General features: G+C 44.3%; 1 protein-coding gene across 2 annotated transcripts in view; it reads left to right on the forward strand.

Annotated features, from left to right (window-relative positions):
* The window catches only part of GRIN2B (glutamate ionotropic receptor NMDA type subunit 2B), a 200250-nt gene extending 186187 nt beyond the window's left edge, over positions 1-14063 (forward strand). For both annotated transcript variants that reach the window (XM_080557268.1, XM_080557267.1), the window contains exons 11-14: positions 2262-2422; positions 4532-4719; positions 6474-6712; positions 8588-14063. In XM_080557268.1, coding sequence (XP_080413394.1) covers positions 2262-2422; positions 4532-4719; positions 6474-6712; positions 8588-10495 — 2496 coding nt within the window. In that variant the 3' untranslated portion in view covers positions 10496-14063. The remainder of the gene's footprint in view (positions 1-2261; positions 2423-4531; positions 4720-6473; positions 6713-8587) is intronic.
* The last annotated feature ends 4234 nt before the right edge of the window (positions 14064-18297 follow it).

Raw genomic sequence — 18297 nt, forward strand, 5'->3', positions numbered from 1 at the left:
TTCCTTGGGAGGAATGCTTTCATTTATTTATTGGTTGCCTGGAAGGTTAAAAATGAAATATAGGTCCTTTTGCCCCTGGCTGGTTTATACTAAGACGAGCCGTAATGAAGGATCGTTCAGAGATGTCATTTTCCCTATCACAGCTCTACCTGACTCTATAATCCTTTTTTGCTCCATTTCATAGGCAAGCAATGGAAGCAGACAAAACTAGAGATTGCATCACAGGATGGAGGGAGGAGGTATACACTGAATGTTGCATGGAGCCTATTTTTCTCCTAACACTTTTTGGGCTCATAGAGAGGCTCTCACAGCTGCTGCCCTTCCAAAGGGCATGCTGAAGCTGAAGGCACAGCAATGTTTGTCAGGCTTGCCTGCTTGCCCTGCTGTCTTGCCTCTGCTGGAGGGTTCTGTGGGATGGGGGTTCATCTGCCCTCAACTTTGGGTTCTGCAGTGTCTTGGGAAAAAAAATTGCCACTTTTTCCAAAGTTGCCTACTTTAGAAACTCATGTTTTAGCATGCCAGGAGAAAGACTGTGTTTCTTTGTGCCTGATATGGCAATGCCCTTCTCATGAGGGGTCCCCTAAGCTGCTGCTATAATCAGCTTGGTACTAAAGAACTTTTTATGCTGCAGTGATTTTTCTCCCATCAAAGTTTGCTTTCAGTACAGGTTTTGATAGCTATGAATTTGTCTTCATCTCTTGAGAGTGTGACAAGGTTCTAAGAGGCACCTTACTGCCTGTTTTATGCTATGTGAAACCTTTTTTTTTGTTGATGTGCCAACACATGTTTCAAAAAACAGATCTGATGTTTCTTACTGGCTTAAAGCAGTAGGACATGTGTTCTGTCTCACACACATATGCACATATGAGCCAGCCCATCTCTTCATCCAAATTGGAGAGATGATTCCCTGCACAGCCGGATCAGTTAACTGATACAGAGAAATAGGTGCAATAAATTCATTCTGGTGATGCGAACCATGACTTCAGGTATCCACAGACACAGGTCCTAACTGGTCTGTTTCCTGAAATGCTGTGAATGAGATACACTGCTTTAGCAGCTTTGGACTCTGCAGCTGGGTTGAGGAGGTTTAGACTGGCTTTGAGCAGAACTCAAGAACCAGGCCTGACTGCAAGCTTTTGAAGCTATAGCTATAGACAGTAGCCGGATTTTCACCATAGAAGACAGCAGTGCATGACTGTATGTATTGATGTCTCAGGTGAACTGTTACCATTAAATGGGTTTGGTCTGACTGTTACCATGTTCTTAGCATGCTTCTCAAGATTACCCAAATATACAGTCACAGTTGAGAATGAAAAACTAACACTGTTAGATGCATCAAAAGATGAGGGGGGCTTCCCTCCATCTGATCTACCTGTGCATCTTTTCCTATACTGCTTATTCAGTTCCTGGCTTACAGTTCTGTGCTCCTTCCCGTCTGCTGGTTCTAGGGGTTTTAAGCAGTCTTGATAATTGACAGTCTAAATTTTACTGCTCATAAAACCCCAGAGAGCATTGATTATGACTGGAGTTAAGCAAGTGGCATATAAAATCTCACAGCCTTGCAGCCGTAGGGGAATGTTATGATGAATGTATTTCTTGGGAGCAGCAAAAGGTTTTGAGTATTCTGCCAGCTGTGTTCTGGGCATCAAACGCTACTGGTGACTTGCAACCACTGATAGGATTTCATTTGGGACATTTGCCCAAAAGTTTGAAAGCTGATACTTCATTTGGTGAAATGGGTGGGAGGTGTTTTGAGAGACATCTCTCCTCGTTAATTGCTTTTCCACTTCAGTCAGAATCAGGAAGTGCAAACGCATCGATAAAACTGAAAAAGATACTTCTTAGAAACTAAATGACACTATGTTGATAAAATTCACATAGATTTTATTGAAAATCTTTCTTTGACTGTGTTCCAAAGCCCCTGTTACCTTTTTCTTTTCCTTTTCCCTTTTTCCTTTTATCTAACCTCCTTCTAATCTCTGATCACTGGCTATTCTATGTACTTTATCCAGAGCAGACAAAAGACCAGATTGCTCAGTTTTGCTTCTTCGTTCTTAGACACTAACAGAAGATGTTTGTCTTTGAAAACAGTGAAGTATAGTATCTTCTCTCAATAATGTTTTCCACCTGATAGTAAAATAAAATCAGAGCTACCTTCTGTGTTGCAGTGGACACAGGGTCTCTGGTGAGAGTGTTATCCCATGCAGATGACTGCTTCTTGCTGAAAGATTGTGAGAAATGTTCTTTTTCTGTTTCTCCAGTTCCAGAAACCCAATGACTTCTCGCCCCCTTTCCGTTTTGGGACAGTTCCCAATGGCAGCACAGAAAGGAACATCCGCAACAACTACCCTGAAATGCACAGCTACATGGTGAAGTTCAATCAGAGAGGGGTGGATGATGCACTATTCTCACTGAAGACTGGGTGAGACTTTCTTCTTCCAAACTTACTAACAACAGAAATGTGACTTCTTATCATGCTTGTCTGGGAAAATTTTTGTGGGTTTTGCAAAGTGAACCTCCATTATCATTCCATGATTACAAGTGTAGCTAGACTGCACACACCACAGGAGAATATTTTTGTGATTCTCTTAGCCTTTTTTCCTTTTTTTTTTATTCACATCTGTATAAGAGTTTCTGTTTTTGCTATACTTACAAGACCATTTGAAGAAGAAAAAAAAAAGGATCTGTACCTTGTGTATATTAGCCTTGTGTGTATTAGCACACTTGTATTCAGCAAGCTCTGTCATGCTGATGGGCCCTTATGCATAAACAGGAAAAGCTCACAGACCTCTGTGGGCAAAGTTGTTTTCAGAGCATTTGTGTTGTCATCTGGAAATTCCTTTATTTTCTCTCCTTCTGTGTATAAAAAACATTATGTTTAATCAGGACGCTGAAACAATCTTTAGACTAATCCCACTCCAGTGTGTCACTAGCTCATATAGTGTAATGGAAGGTGTGCTTGAAGCAAATAGTTTGCAAGTAGCCCTTCTCTCTGGAATATTATAGTATCGAGAGCTAACCAAAATGTTGTTTGAATATTAAGGAACTATATAAAAAGGGAGTATTTCCTTGGGTAATTTGGAAATGTGGGAAAAATCATTAGCAAAAAGTATCTTCGAACATCTCACTCTATTTTAATAGCAGTGAATCTGTAGAGGAGCTAACTTAAAACCCCAATTAGTCTTTGTAAGCCTTTGTCCCTTTTAATTAAAAGCCTCCTCTTAGAGCTGACCATTTTGGTTGTCAGAACCCAGCCCCAGTGAAAAAAAACATTCTCTCTTACACCCATGTCACAGTGTTATGAGAAAGTTCATTCCAAAGCACGAATGAAGATGTTCAGCCAATTTAATTACTAGATTGACTGAATATTCCTAAACCTGTTTGCCAGGTTCAGAGGCACACAGCCCATTATAAATGATTGTACCATTTTTGGATACCATCCTGGGAAGGTACATTTGCCAGTATAGTCATCATCCAGGAAATAAATATGCTCTGTCCTGGAAATATATAGATGAAATAAAGCTCGTCACTTGCGGTAGATGTCATCCTGGCTTCATATCCACCCTTGGACAAACTTCCCTACAGATATGCACTTAAACTGAGATAATCACCATCCTGGAAATATATGTTCAGGAGGTGGACTGAAAAGATATTGTGGGTGTGAGAATGTGTGAGGTGGAGGGTCTTTGGTCTTTTACCAGAAAGAGCTTCATTTCAGGTCTAGTGGGAGGATTTACTCATCGGCTGTCTCTGGCTGTATGAAAGATACAACCCCCTAATCCCCCACTCCCAAATCAATTTGTTGAGGTGAAAGGAAGGTTCTCATCAGTCTGTGTGCTGTCTGCCCATCCCAAACTATAAAGGGTATTTCTCTGTGTTGAAATAGACACTTATTTGTGGTTTTCAGCTGAACAGTCTTTACAAAAGAGCTACTTAGCATGGTAAGCCATACAGCTGTTATCACGGCCATTTGACATTGGTAAATAACTGGTAGAGCTTTTCACAGTAACTGAGGAGTTAAACGTGGTGTCCTGGCTACATTTAATTTGAAAAAAAGTATATTTTGCTCAGCTAAGTGATTCCAGCACTTTGAATTGGAGAAAATCTTTTCTTTACTTCAAGCCCTACTTTGCTATCTAATATTGATAAATTTTATAAAGTATTTAAGGTTCCTTTCAGATGAAAGGCAGTACGGAAATATAAGCTATTCTTAGGACTATAGATCCCTTGGACTTTTTCTTCATTCATCTTTATCTTGTGCTATGTTTGTCTTCCAAATTTCCTTTCAGATCAGAAATGACAATTATCAAAGAATCAGAGAGAAATAGGCAATTGTCATTTATAATCTATCTTCACCTGGAAAAAGATTCTAGCCTCAGAGCTGAGTTAACTGTAAGGAAGGTGAAGATGCCAGCCTATTGTACTCTATGTACAAGAGGTTAATTTTGCCTTAATTAGCTGAGAACACCTTTGCACTCATAGATACTATCTTTTCTGTGCTATACATCTCTTGTTTTTTGTACCTGTGCAGGAAGTTGGATGCTTTCATATATGATGCAGCAGTGCTGAACTACATGGCTGGCAGAGATGAAGGCTGCAAGCTGGTGACGATTGGGAGTGGGAAAGTGTTTGCCTCCACTGGCTATGGCATTGCCATCCAAAAGGACTCAGGCTGGAAGCGCCAGGTTGATCTTGCCATTCTACAGCTTTTTGGAGATGGTAAGTGACAGGAAGAAGAGGAGTTGCAGTTTTCCTAAGAAATATCAAGCCCTGCATATTTGGAGTAGAAATTCTGTCTCCCTAGAGCTGGTGTTTCAGATCTGAGCTGAGAACAGGAGATTATTAACAAGGGCTTGGTGGAGACATTGCACCAGAAATGTGCAGGAAGTCACCTGTTTTTATATTGTTGATGCAGAATGTTATCAAAAGCATTAGGGGTTTCATAAAATCAGCTCTGATGTGTGTTTGAACAATATCTTGTGAGAAGAGTGTCTTGTGAAAACAAGTTTTCTTTTGTGAATTTTTCGCTAGCTATGACCAAACCCACAAACGGTACTGGACTTCCCATGGTTGCCCCATGCTTCATAGTTCTAGACATGACCAAGCCAAGCAGAGTTTAGAAAATAACAGACTAATTATTTCTTGATGAAAAAGTTAACTCAGATTTCCCCAAATCTCAAAAAACAACTAACCAAACAAACAAACAAGGAAGGAAGATCTTGAGACTCAGAAGAACATTTTGGAATGAATTTTTAATCAGAACAGTATAGTTACCTCATTCATCTCATTATTTACTGAGAAAGAGCTGTTATTAAAAATTATTCATGCGGTAAGGAATTTCTTTTTAGTAAATATTTTCCTGGCTTTCCCTTTCCATTCCATATTACACCTTTCTGGGTTCTTTTTTAATAAATAAAATTCACAGGTTACTTTATATACCAGTATTTCTTTTTTTTTTCCTGAAACCTGAAAATAACATGGTGTAATAAGTATGTAAAGAACATAGGTTTTATATACTTCAGCAGACTATTGATCACCTGACAGATAGGGTGTCTAAACTGTCTAATATGTATTATTTCAGAAAAAGACATGGGGTCTTCATAAAGCTTTTAAGAGTGTACTATGATGCCATATAAATATATGGATCTTTTTTTTCCCTGACACTGGACTGGAGGTTGAAATAACTTCCCTAGCAGCATGAAAAGAATTGCCGACCTGTAAAATTAGTTTGTTTCTGAATGTCTCAGTATGAGCATGTGTATTCGTGTGTGCTTCTCTCTCTCCTCATGAAATACCATAATGGGAGTAAGTGGGGTATGAAATTAGACTACAGAACATTTGTTCCTAGCTGATACAAATTAATAATATTTTTGATTGGTCAGCGGGCTTGGAAGTGTCAAATATGGGCAAAACTGAAGGGAAGAAAACCAGGTAAAAATGCAAAAATATTTTGGAGAACATAGCACCTCATTTTAGTGAGTTATGGATATGATGAAAACACATTCAAAACCAGTCATTTTGATGTAAAAAATCAACATTTTGAATTTTGAGCTGCCAATGTCTTCATTTAGAAATGACTCGTTTCTGTCTACCACTATCAGTCACTGATGTTCCCTTCATTGACCTAATATGAAAGTGGAAGTTTGTGAGAGGAAGTCTTCAGTCATCTGGTGGACAACTTATTCAGGGTCCTACTGCAGACATTTGGCAAGTGATAGCTGTGTCATGCAGCACAGATTTTTGTGCCTAACATCACTGTGGAAAAATCCTGTTGCCTTCCCAGTGACTAATTGCACCTGCCCCTATCAGAAGAGCAGTTGGGATATTTCACAGATGTAACAAATGTGGAAAAAGAGCATGGCCACCAGAAACTACCTTAAATCAGCTTCTTGTATTCAGTCTACCTCAGATTGAGCTCCTTAGCCATTGCAGGGTGGGTTAACCTGTTTCTTTCCATCTCTGTGTCTTTACAGGGGAGATGGAGGAGCTGGAAGCACTGTGGCTCACTGGCATTTGTCACAACGAGAAGAATGAGGTTATGAGCAGCCAGCTGGATATAGATAACATGGCAGGTGTCTTCTACATGCTGGGAGCAGCTATGGCCCTCAGTCTCATCACCTTCATCTGTGAACATCTCTTCTACTGGCAATTCCGCCACTGCTTCATGGGCGTCTGCTCTGGCAAGCCTGGCGTGGTCTTCTCCATCAGCAGGGTAAGTGCCATTAGCTAGCAGAGGGGAAAAGGGTCAGGCTTTATTCAGACAGTCCTAGGTCCTGGAGATGGGGAAATCCACCCAGGCTGTCTAACACACAGGTGGTACAGAGTGATGGTCTGCAATGTAAAGGCTGGTGTCTTTCCTCTGTTAATGTTGCAAAAGTATTTACTGTTTTTCTCTGACATTTCTGGTCTCTGCCTCATTATAATAGCAGAAATGGAAATTTCACATGGAAATGAAAATGCAATATAAAGAGAAGTCAACTGTAATTGTCTGCTCCTCCAATGTGAGTTGTAAGCAGGCCAAATTTAGGGACAATAGGTCGAGTAATAGTGGATAACGATTAGAAATTCAGGAGTTTTTCACTGTCCCCTATATTACAGCTGTTCACCTGAACTTGTGTTAACTAGAACTGTGCTATCAGGGGCAGCCAGAAGCCCCCAGCCACAAGCCATGCGCTAAACTATGCAAAAATCCTTCCAGCGAGGATGACCACATAAACTTAGCAATTGCTCTATGCAAATCTGCCGTAGGGGATACTATTTACATTTAAAGCAGATTCTAGTAATTTCTGTGTCATCTTCCTGCTATTACTGTTGGTAGCAGCATCCCATTTGGAGCTTCTTTTTCTTCTTTCTGTCACTGGTCTGTTCTCTTGATCCATTCTGAAGTGAGGTCAAGTCTTAGCATGTTTGACCTCGGTATCTGTTGTAGCAGAACTAACTTTGATTGTACTAGGAGTATATAATTGCTGCATAACATATTGTTTAGGAGAAATGATAAGCCTTTTGTATGTAGGGACACATCTCTCTTCTATACCATTAGTTTTTAACCTGTTCTAGTCTGGAAATGAGATGTGGGACTGTGCTTGGTGATCCTTAGCTGAATACAGATCCTTTCATTCTGGGGTTATCTGTTAGACTTGGCTCAGGTTGGTGAAAAGTCCGAAAAGCATTAATCATCTGCTAGCTGCTGAGAAACCATGGTAACATGATGTGGTGGTGTCCATTTCACAATTGACATTAATCAGCAGGCTCTGTTTGGTAGGCCAGGTAACAAATGAGCCCCTTTCCTTCTGCTCCTTGGGGTAGTCCTTGCAAACCGCCTATCATGGATGAAGTGATCTTTTGGATGAAGTGAGCTAGTGGGGAAGGTGGAGGAATCAGGCACTTCTGCTGTCTGATTTAAGGTTGAATCAAGAACTTTCACTTTCAGGGATGTCAATTTGGAGGCTGTTATCACCGTTAAATTTAACAGAATGCAATTAAAAATTCTATTGTACCTTGCTCAACCAGATGCAAAAGAACCAAATACCTGTTCAGCAGTTCTGCTCTTTCTCTGTTTCCTTTTCTAATCTGTACTGGTGAATAATGTAGCTAAGTTTATGACAAATGAAGCTGTTTCCTTTTTAAGATAGCTCTTGTCTTGTTGATTCACTGATGCCCAGATGAATTTCAAGGGGCAAAATAGACCTTCTTCCTCTTGTCTACACAGAATCCTTTGTCTAGGTGCTTTCATTCCCAAGGATATTATTTTCCCCCATTTGCAATTCTGTGTTACACCTACTAAATCTGAGTAACTCTTACGATGCTAGCAGTTATTGCTACATCCTACAGATATGACATGAAGCAAAGGAGAGGAAGGTAAGTGGAGGAAAAAGAAAAAAAATGTGAGGGGCAAGAAAGAGAGGCAGGGCAGCTAGGGTTAGTGGAACTGATCTAGTTTCATTTCATTTGAGTGTGTTTCATGATGGAAGGCTGACAGGTGTACACTACAGAAATGTGCTGTATATGCACAGGGTGCTTCTGAGCCCAAACCCCTTTTGTGTATTCATAGCAGGGCCACTCACCTTCATGCTTTCTCTCATTTCAGGGTATCTACAGCTGCATCCATGGTGTGGCCATTGAGGAACGCCAGTCAGCAATGAACTCCCCCACGGCGACTATGAACAACACCCATTCCAACATCCTCCGCCTGCTTCGGACAGCCAAGAACATGGCCAACCTGTCAGGGGTCAATGGCTCGCCTCAGAGTGCCCTGGACTTTATCCGTCGTGAGTCATCGGTTTACGATATCTCTGAGCACCGCCGCAGCTTCACACACTCAGACTGCAAGTCCTACAACAACCCCCCCTGTGAAGAGAATCTCTTTAGTGACTATATTAGTGAGGTAGAGAGGACCTTTGGCAACCTCCAGCTGAAGGACAGCAATGTATATCAGGACCACTACCATCACCACCACCGCCCCCATAGCATTGGCAGCACCAGCTCCATCGATGGGCTGTATGACTGTGACAACCCACCCTTCAATGCCCAGTCGCGGTCCATTGGGAAGAAGCCATTGGACCTGGGGTTACCCCCTGCCAAGCACAGCCAGCTGGGTGACCTCTATGGCAAGTTCTCCTTCAAGAGTGACCGCTACGGGGGCAGTGGAGCCCACGATGACCTGATCCGCTCGGATGTCTCTGACATTTCCACTCACACAGTCACCTATGGCAACATCGAAGGCAACGCAGCCAAGCGGCGGAAGCAGCAGTACAAGGACAGCCTGAAGAAACGTCCAGCCTCTGCCAAGTCCCGGCGGGAGTTCGATGAGATAGAGTTGGCCTACCGCCGGCGTCCACCCCGCTCGCCTGACCACAAGCGCTACTTCAGGGACAAGGAAGGGCTACGGGACTTCTACCTGGATCAGTTTCGAACCAAGGAAAATTCACCGCACTGGGAACACGTGGACCTAACGGATATCTACAAGGAGCGGGGAGATGAGTTTAAGCGTGACACAGGAGGAGGAGGGGGTGGATCCTGCACAAACAGGGCCCACCATAAGCATGGCTCGGGTGAGTTCGGCGGAAGCAATGAGCACAAGCATGGTGTTGTAAGTGGGGTCCCGGCGCCGTGGGAGAAGAACCTGACCAACCTAGACTGGGAGGACCGGCCTGGGACTAATTTCTGCCGTGGTTGCCCTTCTAAGGTGCACAACTACACACCGTCAGTGGTGGGGCAGAACTCCACCCGCCAGGCTTGCATCCGGTGTGAGGCCTGCAAGAAAGCGGGCAACCTGTATGACATCAGTGAGGACAACTCACTCCAAGAGCTGGACCAGCCACCTGCCCCTGTGCCCGTGGCCACCAGTGCCACCTCCTCCTCCAAATATCCTCAGAGCCCTTCCAATTCTGCCTCCAAGGTGCAGAAGAAGAACCGCAACAAGCTCCGCCGGCAGCACTCCTACGACACCTTTGTGGACCTGCAGAAGGATGACTCAGCCCTGGCCCCTCGCAGCGTCAGCCTCAAGGACAAGGGCCGCTTTTTGGAGGGGAGCCCCTACGCCCACATGTTTGAGATGCCAGCCAGTGAGACCACCTTTGCCAACAACAAGTCCTCAGTGCCCGCCACCAGCTACCACCACCACAACAACCCCGGCAGCAGCGGGGGATACATGCTCAGCAAGTCGCTCTACCCTGACCGGGTCACCCAAAACCCTTTCATCCCCACTTTTGGGGATGACCAATGCTTGCTCCACGGCAGCAAATCTTATTTCTTCAGGCAGCCTGTGGTGGCAGGAGGGCCCAAAGCCAGGCCAGACTTCCGAGCCATCGTCACCACCAACAAGCCGGTGGTCTCAGCCCTTCATGGGGCTGTGCCAGCCCGTTTCCAGAAGGACATCTGTATAGGGAACCAGTCCAACCCCTGTGTGCCTAACAACAAAAACCCCAGGGCTTTCAATGGCTCCAGCAACGGGCATGTTTATGAGAAACTCTCCAGTATTGAGTCTGACGTTTGAGTGAGAGGGGAAGAGCGCGGGGAGGGACTGGGGGTGGATGTGGAGCATGGGAGGGTGGGGTGGGATCACTCCCATTGGCTACTCTCCCTGGTCGTCCTTAGTTTGTGGGATACTGGAGTTCTGAGTAGTGCAGCACTGGTGACAAGTGCCACCTCTTTGGTTTCCCCTCTTCCTCCTCCTCTTTCCCACCCCTCCCCTTTTATCTCTTTTTCCATGTTCTCGCTCCTCCCATTCTCCTCCATTCCTGGCCATTGCACTTTACAGTGACGTCAGAGTTGGATATCCTCGCTCGTGATTTCAGGAGGGGGAGAAAAAGACAGGGAAGGGGTGGGGCGAGGGGGAGCAGCAGTGACTCTAGTATTTCACTTTTGCTGACTCCCAGCAGAGAAAGGCATGTGCACGCACAAACGTGTGTGGCAGGAGGAGACAGCAGAAGCAGTGTAATGGACATGCAGGAACATATGCTTGCTCAGGCAACTCTTCCTAAAACTGCCTAGAAAAGAGTAATGTTTGAAGATGTGGAGAAAGTGAAGGGGGAAAAACATGATTAACTTGATGATGCACTTATATGTTAGGTATACTGAGGTTCTCGTTACATTATTTTGTGAAGACTATGGGGGTTTAGGGCTGAAATATATATATATATATTTGCGTATATGCTGAGAAATTTTACTCTAAAATTTTGAATTGTTTGCTGGGGGTGTGGGGGGAGGGAGAGAAGATTTGTCTGCAGGTCTGGTTAGTGGTTTCACTATGGCTATTACAGCCACTGAATCTGTGACAGACCATTGGGACAGTTGGAAAGGAAGTGGGGTCTGAGTCTGGAAAAGCAACCCTGGAGTCAGGGAGGCTTCTGGGAGCTCTGACAGAGGATGCAGGTTTGCACTGAAATGAAAGGAGTTTGGAGAAAGGAGTGCAGAGCTGAGTTGTTAGCTATGAATTGCTCACTAGTTGTGGCTTATTTCAAGGGTGGGAGCAGTATATCATATGGGTTAGCCTATACGCGAGTATATACAATAATCTTATACTTGAAATGTCTGTGGAGAAAGCAAAATAAACCCACAATCCTATAAGGTGTCTGGATAACAAACAGTGGAACAGAGCTAAAGAGTAGGGAAAGGTGGGGAGTTTTGTCACTGTCACTTCAGGGGACACCAACCTTGTTTTGGCATGTCCTTTCAGCAAGGAGAGCAGGACAAGAAAGGTTTTCATCCTTCTGCCCTCCCTACCCTTGGCCAGCAGGATGGAACAAAAGGAACAGGTTGCCCTCTGCCAATGCTGGCATGGTGCTGGAGAGAGAAAAAAAAAACACCATGAAAGGGTGCATGTGGTGGCGGTGGTGCTGGTGGACTGTTTTGATGCCTTCTTGGACATGTGGAAGTGGGAAGAGGGTGTGCACACCCATGGGAAATACATATGTATATTTACTATTGAATGTACAAGGGAAGTACATGGCTTGTCTTCCTGGCAAGGGGTGTGCTTGAATAAATGCCAGAGAGCACAGAAACTTGTGCTGAGGGCTGAAGACAAGACGTGCAAGGCTGAGATGTGTGTGTACATGTACGTGTGCCTCTGTGTGCAAGAGAGATACTAGCACAAGTGCAAAGCTGGAATAGCCTAGGGTTTCCCATCCCTGCAGTTGTAGTGACAGCTTTCCTGGTGCATCTAGTATCGATAAGAGTGATTTTTTCTTTCCATTGTATCATTTTAGATGCAAGTTAAACTAAAGGAAAGGGAGCAATGGTAGGAGTGAGAAGTTGAACTCCCCCTTCATATGTCTTCTTTTTCCTGAGGTGGGGGCATGGGCCAAGCTGTCCCATCCCGAGAGATGTGGCAAAGTCCCTCCTGTTTCTCCTGGGTCTGTCCCAATGTCACAATTACCACGGCTCACCAGGGGGAGGGTCAAGAGAGCCCTGCGCTAAGGACGTGGGGACATTCCAGGGGACTGACTCTGAATGGCGATGGCAGCCCCTTTATAAGCCACATTTCTTGGAGCTGATAGCCACCTCTCTCGCATTTGTCACCGCACCCTGGTTGATTTTATCTTTCTCTTTTTAAGCCAACAGAAGGCCTTTTATTTATTTACCTATTTATTTTATTTATTTTTTAAAGCTGGGGTGGGGGGAGGGTGGGATTTGCCTGTAAAGTCAAAGAGTGTGAGGAGAAGGTGGGCAGGATTGGTGAGGGGAACATTTTCTTAGATTTCACTGAGGAAATTGAAGAGGGAAGAGGGGGAGAGTCTTTGTAATACCACCCCTTAAACTTTGGGGTAAGGGAACTTCTTATTCTTTCCCTCTTCTCTCATTACAAGGACAAAAAGGAGAAAAAAAAAAAAGAAAAAAAAAAAAGAAACCAAACAAATTACCAGAGCGATCTGCAATCCAGAACACACGGCAGCTTGTCAGACGCCTCTGACAGCGGCCACCAAGAAGGCGTTCCTTTCATTTGTAAATATTTCTTTTTTATTGCGTTTTTGTATAAATTGGTGTTTCTCTTCTCGTGAATATTCAGGTCGTGGGGTGGGAGGGAGGGGAGTTTGTTTCCGTTCTGTTTGTTTTCTACAACTTTTCAGGCTGCGTTTTTGGAAGCGGTTTACGCGGGTCGAGGCCGTATGAATGAGGGAGAGAGAGAGAGCGAGAGAGAGCGAGAGAGAGGAAAATCCTGTGTGTATTGTGTTCCCCCAAGGCCCCCCGTATCGCCCAGTCACCTTATCTTCATGAATGGAAGACGCCGGAACGTCACTTCAAGCCTTGCCAGCAGGGTTTCATGTTTTGATGGGAACACCCCCAATTCCTTTTTGCATATAAACTCTCTGTACCAGCATCTCTCTGTGGAGTTTGGGCCTCAAGGCACTACGCTGTCTTGATAGTGGTGGGGTGAACCATCAAGTTGGCCGCTCAGGTTGGACCATCACTTGACATTAAGAGACTTCTCCAATGCTACTTTGGTTTAGAAATCTTGGACCTGGGAAAGCTTGTGAGAATTTCTGGTATTTCCTAAGGGCTTGGGGGGGAGCTTGACAGCTGGCAAGGGCAGCTAATCTCGCTGGTGGTTATTTCAGTACTTTACATCCCTCCCCACCTGGAACAAGGAAACCTGGAGGGTGGCTCTGCAGGGAAATTAAGCCGAAAACAAACCAAAAAGAAGTTAACGGAACTTTTTTCAAATCTCTTCTCAAAGGTTCTGATTTTTGTGTTCTGGGGTGAAAGTTGGTTCGTATTTTCTCCGAACTGGTCTGTCCCTTGTTCCACTGATTGGCAAATGATAGTTTGCCAAAATCATTATCTAGTGTTGATACTGTGTAGCACTGTTAACACTGGGAGTGCTCTGCAAATATTAACTGTGCCACAAACCACTCAAATGAATGCTCTAGGGCAACCAGAAAAGAAGAACTGGAAATTCTGGACTGAACCACTGGTCTAACTACAGGAGTCTGGTATTTTGCCTTCTCCCATAATAAATTAGGCCACGTGTCCATCAGGTTAATTCTTTCTCTATAAGTGATCTTTTCTGGTTGCTTTGTTTATTTTAGTTCTGACAGGTCAACAAGCTTTGGGACAGAGGTGAAGGGGAGGGGAAGGGAGGGGTGGGGGAGGGTGTAATTCATAATCCAGAAAATAAATCGATGATGTTATTAAACTCTGATTATATATTTAGAATTTTAGATTTGGTGTATTTTCATTCTAAGCATTCAAGTGAATCAATCAGGTAATATTAGCAGCAGGTATCATCTATACTAGAATACCACCCATGTGCTGTTTATTACCTGTCCTGAAAAGAATGGGATTTCATACCAGAGCCTGACAATATTCCATATCCTGTACTTTGCCATTTCTCTCTCTCTCCTGTGGAAATGCCAGAATTTTCTGGGGTAGTGGCTGGGAACATTTCCCCTTTATGAAAGTTTCTGCACACAAGAATAACGATCAAAAACCATTGTGTCCTCTACAGTTTGTTGACCTCTACTGTATATTTGCAGCCAGCCTCCTGGGAAAGATTAGGTGTCTTTGGCAATGTTTCTGACATTTGCCCCCTCAATCTAGCCCCAGGCATGTCTCCCTGAGAGGTATTTCATGAACCATGTTCTTCTGAAGTGGTACTGGAGTGTATGTACTCAGCTGAAGGAAGATGTGTATGAAGGAGACGGAGGAAATATTCCAAAAATATCAGAGATGTGTCATGCACAGTGGAAAGCAGCTGGCAGGTAGACCTTGCAGCCGTGGATCTCCACATCATAAACCTTCTTGGAGTATTCACACCAGCTTTTTACTGTAGCGCAACACAACACATGCTGGTGTAGCAGTCCTCTGTCTCCCATCATGCCTTCCAGTGAGGGCACTATCAGAACTTGCCATGTCACATCACAAATAGGAAAGAAAAGCTACAGTCAGGACTTGTTGTCTGTTGAGACAATGAAGCACACCAGCCCCACCTCCTCAGCAAAAACTCATCCTGTTCCCTCTGAAATCCAGCATGCGCTGTCAGAACTCTCCAGGTGAGAACCCCAGTGGGTTCAAAATGCTCAGCAATATGCAAGTATGAACTTTGCCCATAGGGAATTGGTATTTTGATGTCCAGTGCATGGGGGGAGGAAGGCTCCTTTATGTTGTCCTGAAGGATTTCGTGGAGGAGTTAAGAGTTGCCAAGCTGGCCCTCTTTGCTTAGGACTTCTTCAGTAATGCATGCTGATGTTGAGCTCCTCACTCCAAGAAGACTCTAGCATCCATTTTGAAAAAAGCCCCTTTGTACCTTCAAATCAGGATTGTTTCTCACAGCAACATTGCCAGCAAAAGAGAGGGGGAGACAGAGAATGTATATGATGGTGGTGACAGGTTAGAGTGATCAGAGATACCTCAGGGATCTTTATAGGCAAGTCTTTGCTTTAGAGCTTTCTATCAAATGTGGCATATCCTCCCACCTCCATTGCTTATCAACGGATGGAAGCAAGCCTGGGAACACAGCCAATGATCAGACTTAGGCCTTTCACACATCCTCCACTCCAGTCAAGCAACCTTTGATGAGCCCTTCCCATGGAGAAGGGTGGGAGGTTGCACTTCCCCGTGTATTTTTGGTTGCCAAAAAGAAAAGAAAAAGGGGAGGGGATAAAGATGACGAGTGTTGATGAAGGGACTTTGTGCTGACTCTTTGCGCCACTGCTCTAAGGAATTACACTTCACCCTTCCTGCTCAATCCAAGCTGGCAGAGGGTAGGGTCTGATTATGCTGCCTCTCTGTGGCATATGCCTGGCTTATGACCCGAGCCCCTGGGAGCTGTGTGCAAGAAAGGAGCTGGATTGCTGGCAACAAATGGGGACAGACTTCAAGCCACGATCCCCGCACCCACTCTTTCCCATAAGTGCTTCCCTGCTGCTGAACACACCTGGCGTGTCCACCTGGAACACACCTACCATGCTGCTGGATGCTGCAGGGCACATCGAGATAGTAACTAGTGGGACCCAATTGTCGTCCCCACAAGGGCTTATTTTCAATTTGCAGCCAAATAGATTTCCAAGCCATAGACCCTTGCTGCATTCATCCACCTATACTCCCTGTGTCTCCCTCCCTCCTTCCCCCTCAAAGGCAAGCTGGGGCGCTGACTGTCTCACTGGCAATATGAATGCTATTGCTTCATCCTCATCACAGGCTCTCTGGACCTCCCTGGGGCTGACTGCAGACAGACCTGGGTGTCTGCCATTAGAACAGCAACAACAACAAAAAACACTTAGCAATTGGCTTTGAGTTCTTTATTCATATCTTCAGCATCCCCGAATTCCTCTCCTAGCCATGCCATTTGAGTGAATTCTGGCACCCTTCTGTCATTGCTGACAACATAACTGGCACAGCATGAATCTGCTTGTGTAAAAAAAGGCGGTGAAACTGTATCTCAGAGAACAGGACTCAGGTCTGCCGATGCCAAGGGTACAGTCTCCTGGGTGCTGAGGTAAAGGAAGGTCTCTGCAACGTGTTAGTAGCTACAGATCTCTTAACCTGCTGGCCTCCTGCCATTCAAAGCTCACAGCAAGCGCTGGTATGCACTCCAACAGGTCAGATGAATTCCTTGCTGTGGGACAGGGGTTCCTCTGGGCATGTGCACACATACGAAACATACTGGGGAAGTGAAACACACGTGAACAAGCCCAGCACAGCAGGAAGCTGTGAGGCTTGTGCGCTCATACGCACATAAACACACATATATATGGTACATTGCAGTACACTTAATGACTCTGTCCCACAATGTGTTTTTGCCAAGTAGGAACAACATGACCTTTCCTAAAGTTCTTCTGGTAGTTATTTAATTTATGTATTCACTTTGTGACTTTTACATATCTGCTTTCTTGACTGCAGCATTATTGTGTAAATATATGTGTATATATGTACAGAAACTAACTCAAGCAATTATATTCAGGTTGGGAAAAGGGTGGTTTTTATATCTGTACAGTATTTCCTTATTAAATAATGGCATGGGGGGGTGGGAAAGTTAACTTCTAAATTGTGGTTTTATTGGTCTGTGGTGTTTGAAGTTGTTTCAGTGGTTGCTTTTGCTGGTTTGGAAAGTTTATCTGGATGTTATATGTGTGTGCCAAGAAAGGGTCCCCAAACAGGGGAGGTTTGGGATTGGTGAGGGGTGGTGGGTAGCAGAGGGTGTTAATAATTTCCTGTAATAAAAGCAGTGTTGATTGCTAGGGACTGTTTGTGTGAGGCACAGGGCTGTTTCCTTCTCTATGTGCTTTGCTCTTTGATTACTTTCTCTTCCCTGGTCCCTATTGTCTTCCCTCTGGGATGTCAGCAGACTACATTTGTTACTACAGGGATCTCTCTCTGGGCCTTCATCTCCTCCTGGCCAACTCTTCCATCTCCCTCTTTTCATGGCCTTTCCAATACCTGTGGGAGGGGAGGTGGCACCATCTCGGACCCTTTGTGCCAGTCTTACCCACTTTACCGCCTCTGCTTTAGGTACTCTTTTCATTCTTCTGAGCAGAACCTCATTTTCAGGTGTTCTGATCTCTTCAGCAGTTTACTGCATCATCTCCCTGGCCTTCTATCTGCTTATTTCCCATTTTACTCATGTTGATTTTTCCATTTCATCTCTATGCCTCTTTCCTCAGAGTGACTTACTCTGGCTGTTCACCCACTGTGCTCCTCTTCTGTCTTGTTGCTCTGTTGTCTTCATTGGCGTGTGCAATGCTGTGCAGAAGAGTAAAGGCCAGGCCTCTTCTTCTCATCTCCTGGAAAATTCTAGCCCTGACCAGGATTTTAGATGGTGATATTTGGTAGTTATTTTTGACTTTTCTGTCAGTTTCACTGAGATGGAGTTCTGCTCTTACTTGCTCAAGAAATAAGAAACAATCAGTCTGGCAAATTAATTAGTGCAATGAAGTAAACAAATTGTCTTTTCTGAGAAAGCCAAGCAAGAGAATATCCTTTCCTTTCTTGATGGCTGACTGGTGAGTTTATAGCAGGGGGAGTTATAGTTTTTATCCAATCCAGTTTGACCCATATCAGGGTCAGTGGAGTCTTTCCCTTTTACTCTACATCAATGAAGTAAGGCTTCTGGAAAGAAGTATGCTATTTTTTAGAAGCACAGGGCTCCCTCCCTTTATTGACTAGACACCATTGGCTTCTAAATGCCTACATGATGTTCTGCCATTGCAAACCTGGGAGTGAGTGTCTGGTAGTATTTTGTCCCTTTCTGTTTGGCAAGTCAATATGAGCTAGTACTTGACACTAGATAACTAGGGTTTGTGGTCTAGCACCAGGAAAGAGAGTGATGGAGTGTGACATGGTGAATATGCAGAAACAGAA

Source organism: Anser brachyrhynchus (assembly GCF_964034855.1).
Source record: "Anser brachyrhynchus genome assembly, chromosome: 1".
In the NCBI taxonomy this organism is placed as follows: Eukaryota; Metazoa; Chordata; class Aves; order Anseriformes; family Anatidae; genus Anser; species Anser brachyrhynchus.